The sequence below is a fragment of the Limulus polyphemus genome, unplaced genomic scaffold (assembly GCF_000517525.1).
Source record: "Limulus polyphemus unplaced genomic scaffold, Limulus_polyphemus-2.1.2 Scaffold8346, whole genome shotgun sequence".
Lineage (NCBI taxonomy): Eukaryota > Metazoa > Arthropoda > Merostomata > Xiphosura > Limulidae > Limulus > Limulus polyphemus.
This window is the reverse complement of record NW_013673956.1, coordinates 8916-20086: the sequence shown is the minus strand read 5'-3', so window position 1 is coordinate 20086 and position 11171 is coordinate 8916. Positions and strand designations below refer to the sequence as shown.

At 30.4% G+C, this 11171-nt stretch overlaps 1 protein-coding gene across 2 annotated transcripts in view; it reads left to right on the top strand.

The window, feature by feature from the left end:
- The first annotated feature begins 562 nt into the window (after positions 1–562).
- The window catches only part of LOC106475279 (cytohesin-1-like), a 19518-nt gene continuing 8909 nt past the window's right edge, over positions 563–11171 (top strand). The window contains exons 1-7 of one of the 2 annotated variants that reach the window (XM_022379431.1): positions 563–723; positions 2253–2319; positions 5470–5588; positions 5813–5893; positions 6184–6296; positions 7311–7459; positions 9375–9486. In XM_022379431.1, the coding sequence (XP_022235139.1) occupies positions 695–723; positions 2253–2319; positions 5470–5588; positions 5813–5893; positions 6184–6296; positions 7311–7459; positions 9375–9486 (670 nt within the window). In that variant the 5' untranslated portion in view covers positions 563–694. The remainder of the gene's footprint in view (positions 724–2252; positions 2320–5469; positions 5589–5812; positions 5894–6183; positions 6297–7310; positions 7460–9374; positions 9487–11171) is intronic. The other variant, XM_013935974.2, reaches the window with a different exon arrangement.

Sequence of the window (11171 nt, the reverse complement as noted above, 5' to 3'; positions counted from 1 at the left end):
ACCAAATATCACATACAAAGTAAGGTTTCGTCATCCTTTGCAAGGCTTTAGAAACATCGATATTGTGACATTTCTTCTGCATTAGATTAACCTTTCCACTGGGAAATGTACGTTTCAGCCACAGTGAATGGGTTAAAGAATATGAAACAGTACTTAATTATACATACCAGGTTTAAATGAAAAGAACATTCATTTCTTTAAAAATTGAATTATTGAATCATACATACATAAGCCTAATTTCAGTTTGTAACCCCACGTTTTGTAATAGAGGTGCAGTAATTGTGTCATTATGTCCCACAAAGTCAAACTTACATTTTTTTCTGTCTTCAGATTTTAACAGTAAAAACATTAAGTCGTATAGGTTTATGTCTAATTGAAGCTGGCTATTAAAAACTTTTACAAATAAATATATAATGAATATTTGGTCTGAGTTAGTGCATATTTTTGCAGTTGACACAGTATTTTTTTTATTGGATTTTATTTTGTGTGCTACAGTTTATTTGGGAATCATCTTCACATTTGCTTGAGAGTGGTGTTTTTTTTTAAGAGACATTATCTCCACCAGAAGCAAGACTGTTTATGTCTTATCATTGGCCTGTAGTTTGCTGTTTGAGACCTTCAGACTTCCTGTCTGACATCTGGTTTTTGTCTCTTCTAGCAACTGCAAGATGAAATTGCTGAGGTCACTGTGGAAATGAAGAAGCTGGAAGCCCAAGGTGAAAGGTATATGACACTTATTTGTTGTTTCATTCTGTGCCTTTGTATATAGTAAAACCTTGCATTTATATCCACCATATATATTAATGATTAGAAATGTAATTAAGGCATAACTGATTATGTTTATTGGTTGTTTTTCATGACATATTTAAAACTAAAAAAAATGATGAAAATTACTGTTGGTGCACCAGTTCGTCTGAAACACAATCTTCATGATAAATAACAAAAAAAAATCTTTCACAAATATCTGCTGAACATTATAATAATTATAACATTAGTCTGACTTAAAGTATTTGTATCAATATTATTATTGGTGGTGAATTATAGGACAATATAACCCTCCCCAAAAAATCCTCTAAACTTGGTTTCTTGCTGATTGCTTTTAATATTTTATAATAATATAAAATGATTGCTGGTGTAAATGTATCTGTCTGAAAGTATGATGCACATGTCCACGGGGTCTCTAACAAATGATGGAGAGTACACTTCAAGAGTTTTAATGGTGTGAAATTGAACAAAAGATGTAGGAGTTCAGTACTAATTTTCCACATTGTTATTTATCACATGCTGAAATAACAGAATATAATAGACCAGTAATACATTACAAAAACTATTTGTATGTGTTAGGCCTTGTGTAAATCAATCTTACCTTGTATGTTGGAATAAAGAGTTGTTTGTTTTATTGTAGTGTTCTAAATAATCCTACAATGGTTTTCTTTGTTTAACTATCTGAGCCTCAGAGAGGGGAAATATCCTTGATGTGCTTGCTAATGTAGCTCTTGAAGTTCATTTGGAATATAAAAAAAAGAGCTTTCTTGTTTCCCAGGAAATACTTAGCTTGCTAATAATGGGATTCACTTAGATTTCAATGTACTCTTTTTACCACACTGTTATACAATAATAATACACCTTACTCCTGTTCTTCTTTCTCTAGGTTATATCATGTTTTTACACTTACTAGTAATTTTTATCAGTTATGTTAAATTTATAAAATAAAATCAACAGATAATAAAAATATCTATCTTAGTCTCATTCATGAAACATCTCTGAAAACTAGAATATATGGTTAATGGTACTTTTATTCCTTATTTCTTTAATAACTAGAATATATAATTATTGGTACTTTTATTCCGTAAGTTCCTTTATAAATATAATATATAATTAATGGTACTATTTTTCCTTAGTTCCTTTATAAATATAATATATAAATAATGGTACTTTATTCCTTAGTTCCTTTATAAATATAATATATAAGTATTGGTACTATTCTTCTTTAGCTCTTTTATAACTGGAATATATAATTAATGGTACTCTTTTTCCTTAGTTCCTTTATAAATATTATATATAATTAATGGTAATCTTTTTCCTTAGTTCCTTTATAAATATAATATATAATTAATGGTACTCTTTTTCCTTAGTTCCTTTATAAATATTATATATAATTAATGGTAATCTTTTTCCTTAACTCATTTATTACAAATATTTTTTTAATTACAGGCATCATAATTTACTCAGGGCTTTTAATTTATTTTCAGTAAAACAAATTCAAGGGCAAAGCAGCTATCTATTGGAAAAAAGAAATTTAATATGGACCCTAAAAAGGTATGAAAGTACAAAAATGACACTGTATTATTAAATATTCTGTATCTGTCTTAGAATTAATGTACATTTGTTTTTATGTATGATAGTGTATACAACTGGTTACCAGTTAAATATGTATCAATTTTACATATTATCTAGTCAGTTTTACAGCTTACATTATAGCTTGTTTAAACTTACCATAAAAATTAAGTTATAATTCAGATGTATTTTAATATTTCTTTCATTGAAGAAAGGTTAACAGAGTGTAGAATTTTATAGATTTCTTAGATATGGCTAGTGAGATGTCTTGACTTAGTGGTTAACATACTAAGCCATGATCCTGCTGAACACTTTAACATGTTAACAGAGTGTAGAATTTTATAGATTTCTTAGATATGGCTAGTGAGATGGCTTGACTTAGTGGTTAGCATACTAAGCCATGATCCTGCTGAACACTTTAACATGTTAACAGAGTGTAGAATTTTATAGATTTCTTAGATATGGCTAGTGAGATGGCTTGACTTAGTGGTTAGCATACTGAGCCGTGATCCTGCTGAACACTTTCAGCATCTCGGTGCATTATGAAAGTCTTGTTATTTGGTTCAGAGAGCCAGACAGAGCTCTCACGGTGGCTGATGCTGTTGACAGCTATACTTGAACCCTAGAGACCTCTAACCTGGTTGTTTAGCCCACTTGTCATGTAAGGTGCCATTCAGGTTAAAAAATTCCAATTCTTGTATGCCTTCTTATGAATAATTTTCATCATGGAGATCAAACCAGTTCTAGTTTTTTGTGTATGATACTGTTTTTGTGATGAAAGCTTAAAATTATACTTAAAAAAATGCTTAAAAGTATTAGTTTTCTTGTTTATATATATATATATATATATACTAGTTTATGTGTGACAGAAGCCACACAAGTAAATACAGGCAGAGATAAATAGTTATGAAGTTGAAACATCTGTCTGGAGTGAATGGAATTATGGGAAAAACTTTTATGTAGTTTTGGAAAAGAAAGTTTCGAAGTAATATGATTTTTTTTGTATTACTGAAACACTTTATAAACAGAAAAAGGAAAAATAGGATTATTTTAAAGTACGAGAAAGTTGTACAAGCTATATTTTGTCATTAACGAAAGTCGTACATATTATTTCTTTAACAGTTAATATTTGTAAAAAGAAAAAAATCATTTTTGGTTTGCTAAAGTCTAGAATGTCAAGGAAAAATGTGGAAGCAGTTTATTTAATGTTGTCTTGTGAAAGTGAAGTTAAATCTTGTTAACTAATATTTACCGACAAGCAAACTAAAGTACAGTGCTACATCTATTATCCCCACATGTCCATTCCTGCCCATGTGCCATGTGCGAATTGTTGAGCTACTTCCCCCCCCCCCCAGACCTATTTACCATATAATTACTGAACATAATAAATTCAACTTAAGAATAAACAATTTTATTCAAAACAATAATAATAATACATAATACCACAGTAACGCAATACGTTTGTGTTGGTGTCGATCTTGACAAGGAAGGTGTGGTGTTTGAAGGAGGAGGAGTATGAAGTTAGCGATCACCTTTTGATCCTAGAACATCTGGGTTAAAAATATGCAGACACAGGAAGTTTGTGATAAATTAAATTATTGATAGTAGAGGTAGCATTGTATACCAAAGTAAAGTTGGCATATTTGGGCAACAAAACAAGAAGGCAATTCCAAACAAAGTATACATTTGATAGTCAAATCATTGGCAATACATTTTTCTGAAATCACATCTGTGGATGGCTTACAAATTGAAACAATTACTGTCAATTCCATACAGGGTCAGATTCATAATTATAACAAATGTGTGTATATATTCACCGCCAAATTGAGACTTATCTAGTGTGTGAAAACCCTGTGTGCTAATGTATGGTACTACATGCCTCCTTATGGATGACATCATCAGAAATTTGTTTCCGATCCTTCAAGATGGCTTGCCTCAGCTCATCCCTATTGGTTGGTGGCTTTTGTTGTCCAGATGATCTTATAGATGTTCTATTTGGGACGTATAAGGTGAAAGATAGAACATCAATCATGTTTTCTTGGATGAACTGTTATACCATTGTGATGTCTGATGTTGTTGTGCTGAAACAAACTACCCTGGGGTTGTTGCAGGATGAAGGGCAAAAACAACAGGTTATAAGATTTTGTCTCTGTAATGCTGACTAATGAAATTACCATTGGTTACAACAAGTGGAATTCTCTGGTCACCATAAATTTCTCTTCTAAATGGCTCAGTCTCCTGTACACAGCATTGTACTGTTTGTTACCCTCTGTGATGACACACATGGACTCTGCCATTAGCCCTGTATAAGGAAAATCTGCTTTTATCTTAGAACAAGACTCAGTGCTAGTTGTGGATGTATCCTTCTTAATTTCTTGCTCACTTAAGTCTGTAAAGGCAGCGTTCATGAGTCACTGTCATTCCTGTGTGGGTCTGTATGGGTATGTGCAGCTCTAAGTTGCTGGCTTACAGTGAGCAAGCTGATAGCATAACCGGGTGAATTTGCTGTCAATGATATCACAATTGGAATTATGTTTTCAGATGTATGTACATATCAATCTTCCTAGGTGTGGTCACATGAGTTCTGTCTGATGTCTGACCAGTATGCCTGAATTGCTCCAACAGTGATGTAATGGTCACTCTTGAACATCTGAGGTTACTTGAAACCAAGACGTGTGAGGTCTCCATCTGCAGCATTCCAACTGTTTTCTCTTTCTGTTGTGTCATAAGTTACAGCATTTTCAGGTGATTTTCCTCTTTACTGATTGTTGTATAGATGCACCAATCTATTTTATATCCTTCATGAACAGTTATCCCGTAATGCACTTGCAAGAGTTTTGTTTGCTCGATGTGTGTCACACTTACAAGGAACATAGACTGCACCTGTCATGAACGTGTGTGTTTCAGATTTACTCATCTTGGAGGTAACAAAATATTTTGTTGGTATATTTTCTTTTGCTTGGTTCAAGGTTTAAAACTAGAATAAAAATTCTTACATTGAATCTGTATTGTGACAAAGTTGATTATTACTGATGATACTGTTATGTTGCAGTGACAGGTCATGGGAAAAGTAACTATTAAGTAGTTTTAATTGGAAACCTCAAGTAAACTTTCTAACTGATTTAATTCTAGGGTATTGAGTACCTGATTGAACATAGGCTGCTTCAGAATACAGCAGAAAATGTTGCCCAGTTCCTATATAAAGGAGAGGGACTCAACAAAACAGCTATAGGAGATTACTTAGGAGAGAGGTCAGTACATTATTGTGATGAACTGTTTCTTTATGGTTGAGATATTTAACTTTCTTCATTAATTATATATTGTTACTGTTAACAATAACTCAGATTTCACTTGCACATACTGTTTGACTCTTATGATATTTTTCATAACTAATTAAAAAACCAGAATGCGTTTGTAGATGAATGAAGATTATTCTGTATTTTTATTAGCATGATTACTCCATTTTTTATTCTAGGAATGATTTCAATATGAAAGTCTTGGATGCCTTTGTGGATCTCCATGATTTCACAGATTTAATTCTGGTCCAAGCTTTGAGGTACTTTTAGCCATTAGAATAGCCAAACACCGTAAGTTTAGTTCTTGTGAAGATGATGAGATGGCTCGTTATGTTTTTCATCAAACACATAATTGAGTAACAAATGTAAAACATTATTTCTTGCATGCAAGTAAAAGTTAAAACATGTTAATTTTCATTAAATTTTTAGTTCACATTTCATTTTATGAATATACGTATAAAAAACTTCTTGTGGTTATAAATCATTACAGTGGGAATTATTCAAGCAAAGTTTCTTTAAAAAATAAAATTCCTCGTTGTTTAATCAATAGGCAGTTCCTATGGAGTTTTCGTCTCCCTGGTGAGGCTCAGAAAATTGATAGGATGATGGAAAAATTTGCTCAAAGATACTGTCAGCTAAATCCTGGAGTGTTTAGTAATATTGGTAAGAAAAAGTTGATAGGGTTATATTTAAAGAATTTGAAGGTAGTTCTAAACGTTCGTTGGGCGGCATTCAAGCTGAATCTCGTTTGTTTTTTCTGTTGTTGACAATGGTTAAATAGTAATCTTACGTTAAATGTCACTTACATGGAAAATAATATTTTGACTTGTATAATACTTGTTACTTAAACAAAAGTTATTTGATAAAAAAACGTTAAATGTAGCAGTCCCTTTCCAGTATAGAAGCAGGCTATTATGTTGAAGCATGGTGTGTTGGGGTGCTTAACAGCTGAGTTTTTTCAATAAAATGTATTGAAGGCTTAATGTAAAAAGGTGCAACAAGGCCCACATTTATTTAATAGCTGAAGTTTTATTGTTACTTTGTTCTGCTTTTCTGTTTATTTATAACTATTTTTATTATTTTAATTTATTCATTTATTCAAAGCATATGTTCAGATAATCCACAATGTTGTCAAAAAAGATGCGACTAATAACAACACTCGCTCCTCTAACTTTTTGCTATGATTGAAGGTCCATATTTATTTTCTAGTTGATTTCTTAGTGTTACTTTGTTTATTTTTATACTTATTAAGTCAACAGTTTTACAATAAATTTTACTATGGCTGTTAAACTGTTTGGAATAGTGACTGTTAAGTAAAGATTTGTTTTACTTAAGTCAGCTGCAGTTCTTTCAATTGGCTGCAATAGGGTGGTTTATCAATGTAAGCTAGTATTATGTAACCATATGAGCATTCCAAGTAGTATCAAATATGTGTAAATAAAGAACACTGTTCTATATAACATACTTTTATGCTGCATGTGAATGATTTATTTTATTTTTATGAATTATGAATTACGTGTAAAATGAAAGGGTTTCCATCAAACATAAAATTTAGTTATGGTGATGTCATCAGTAAATTATGCAAATTATTACTGTTGAAGGTTCGAATTTTTGTTTAATTCAAGTTGCTTCTAACCCTAGAAATATTATGACTGGACAGATACTTTGTACTTTCAGACACATGTTATGTCCTGTCTTTTGCCATTATCATGTTAAACACTTCGCTACACAACCCCAGCGTGAAGGAAAAACCATCCGTGGAACAGTTTATCAATATGAATCGGGGCATCAACAATGGAGGAGATCTTCCACATGAATTAATTGTGGTGAGATACACATTTTTTGAGAATGGACTTGTATTAATTTGTGGTAATATATTGGTGAAAAATGGCATTAATTACTGATAAAGCATTGGCAATAGTAGTTTAAGTATGTGAATTATGTTAGGGAAATAAAACAGTTCACTGAACTTAATTGGTTGTAGTATGGGAATTATGTTATGAAATTAAAGCAAGCCAAGTATTGATTGAATGTAGAAGATGGTAAAATACAAAAAAACATTTTTAGACAAAATTTCAGACAAAAGAAGGTTAAAATAATTTTAGCCAAATTTCAAATGCAAAATTAAAAAGTTTGATGAATGTGAAAGAAAAATTCAATTGATACCTATGAATGATCGTTCTTACTTTTACTTTAGTAAATGATATTAAGGTCAAAGTTAAGGTTTGAAGGTCAAAAGCTAGTGAACTATTGTAATCCAATAAATCTAATATTTATGATACAAATTACTTATACTACATGTTGTGGAAGAGGAAAGAAAGATTCAAAATGCGATATTTTGTTATACACCCGTGTAAACAAACAAACACTAATTAAGAAGAATGTAAAAATGGAATAATAATCTGAAGTTTAAAGTGACTTTTATCACTAATATTAGATTCCAATGCTTTGATAGCTTTTGGAATTCAACAGTAACTTTGAAATTTTCATACTGTATTGGTATTTCAAATAAGCTTTTGTCTCTCATTGTCCAATCCAATTGATTAGTTCTGGTACTGAGTGAATGGCCTCTTGGGAAGTGACATATTGGAAATAAGTGATAGATCTGAAATACTAATATTTAACACATCTTTGGTATAAAATCTGTAATGAATAAATTAAGAATAGTGTGAGAATAAAACTGTAGTTTAAGTGATTTTTATCACAGATATTAGGAATATTATAATTTTTTTTAGTTCTAAAACCCATTGGTTGCATAATTCTCAAGGTTGTTTGGTTTTTAAAAAAGATCATTATCTTATTACTAGTTAAAAAAAAAGAGATTTGACAGATACGGCTGAAAAAATTCATTTTTTGCTATTTTCAATTCCTCATTTTTTTTATTATTTCTAATGCATTAAAAAATTTTTATTGTCAACTTCCCAGGGCTGTTTTGATATCCAAAATGTTTAATTTGCTTTTATTGCAATTCAATTTGCTAGTATTCTGATTTTTGATAATTTTTTCCAGATTATTGCGATTTATTACTTGCATTTTTTTATTTAATAATTTTGAGAAGACTGTTTCTTTTTAATTTTTAAAATTGTCTCTAGTTAGTCTTTCTTTCATAGGTGTTAGTTAAGAGGAGATGGTAATGTTTTAATCTATAGTTTTAAATATTTTGGAACCACTTAACACTACTGGAAGAGCATTTTTTTTCCACGAAGACAATTGTTAATTTTCCTTACTTATTGGAAATGTGTTCTCTGCATATAAATAATGCCTCTTTAACAATTTTATTTCATTTGTTGAAGAAAAAAATGGATCTTTTTCTCAATATCTTAAAACTCTGCTAACCTTTTCTTTAGTTTTCTTTAAACTTTCCTTTAGTATCGTGCAGTTTTTCACCAATGGAATGTCAGTAAAACAGCACAAACATGTTCTCTGACATAAATTTGCTACTTCAAAATATAGGATGAGCTGCAAATATGAGTTTTTTCTGGTCGATAATTTTTGAAACATTATATCAAGGTAAAGATAACATTATTTAAAAAACCTCTCAAGATATTAGTTTTTGGGCTCTTCATCAAATGTGAAATGTACACCATTTAGAAAATAACAAACAAAAAAAAAATTGGAAAAAGCTTTTAAGGCATAAAAATCTAAAAAAAAAAGATGTGGTTGATTTTGTTTTTAAATTTTAAAGATTGAAATTTTCCTTACAACTGCTGATATAGAAAGCTTCATTTGTTTTTTTCCTAGAGTTTATATGACAGCATAAAACAGGAGCCATTTAAGATCCCGGAGGATGATGGAAATGATTTGATGCATACGTTCTTCAATCCCGACAGGGAGGGCTGGTTATGGAAACAGGGTAGATGTCCTTTACTTGTATAATTAAAGCAATTAGATATTATTGATCTTTTGAATAGGCATACTTAAAGTAATTTTTCCCTACTATATCTGGGATAATTCTGACCATATATTCATTCTTGATGTATTCATAAAAATAAAATATTAAATACATTGCTCTAAATTTCAAGGCTTAGAATTAGGTTAGTTATAGCATGTTGAAATATTACAAAGTACATCTGGAAGTACACTACACAACAAGTATAGACAGTCGTGTATTTTAGTGTTAGATATTTATGTTTCTGTAAATTGCACTGCCTTATTTGTTAGTTTTTACTTTGGTATTAGACTACTTAAAATGTTTACAATTGACGTCAATTCAAGATGCATATAAGTGGTAGTTAGAAAGCCGTGAGGAACAATGACCTTTGATAATTAAATGATTAAAAAAGGACAAGTTGTTATAACTGTCAGTGTGAGAATTACATGTCAATTAGATTAATTGTTTTAAGTGTGTGACTTATCAGAGCTGGAAAAATTATTCACAGTTAAGTTTAACATTGCTTCTCCTTAGCTCAGTGATAAGCTTGGGGGCTTATTATGCTAAAATGTGGGATCCAATCCCTTCGCTGAGCGCAGCACAGGTTGTCCAATGTACAGATTTTCACTTAAAGGATGTTTATAAGTAAATTGTTTTATTTATAATAGTAAAGCTGAAAGCCTTCTAGAAGGCCCTAACTGAATACACTTAAGGTATTCATATATTAGATTTATAAAAGTCCTAGCCTTGGATATATAGTAAAGAGCTGGAGTTACTTTTTATCTTTAAACACGGGTATTCTTGAAGAACTGACTATTTGATAATATAAAAATTTCTTTCAAAATTCAACTGTATTTGTTGCACTTATTGTAGGAGTTACTGAAAAGTCTTAACTTTAGACTCATGGTTAGTACAGTCACTTATGTTCAAAAATTAATATATAATTAGGTATAAGTGCTTATAAATATCCTTTTTGTTTTCATTATAGCCCTTTATTACAGTCCAGATTCACATCCAGCCCAAGCAACACTTTGTAGATTAATGTTTTCACCAAGAGATGACACTTTTTTTATTTAATTAGACACTCAACATTTCAATTGAATGTCTATTTAAATGAAAACAATATTTTGGTGTTATAAGGTCATTTATTTCTAGTATTAATATAGCTTATATTAGCCTGATATGTTTTAAAATTAACAACATTGTGATATTATAAGGTCATTTATTTCTAGTATTAATATGTCTTCTATACACCAATATGCACTACAGAAATTGAATAAAGATATTAAGTTGTTAATATAAATCAACCAACAGCTTGTATTTTCTCACTAACAACAACATTGTGATATTATAAGGTCATTTATTTCTAGTATTAATATGTCTTCTATACACCAATATGCACTACAGAAATTGAATAAAGATATTAAGTTGTTAATGTAAGTCAACCAGCAGCTTGTATTTTCTCACTAACAACAACATTGTGATATTATAAGGTCATTTATTTCTAGTATTAATATGTCTTCTATACACCAATATGCACTACAGAAATTGAATAAAGATATTAAGTTGTTAATATAAATCAACCAACAGCTTGTATTTTCTCACTAACAACAACAACACTGTGATATTATAAGGTCATTTATTTCTAGTATTAATATGTCTTCTAT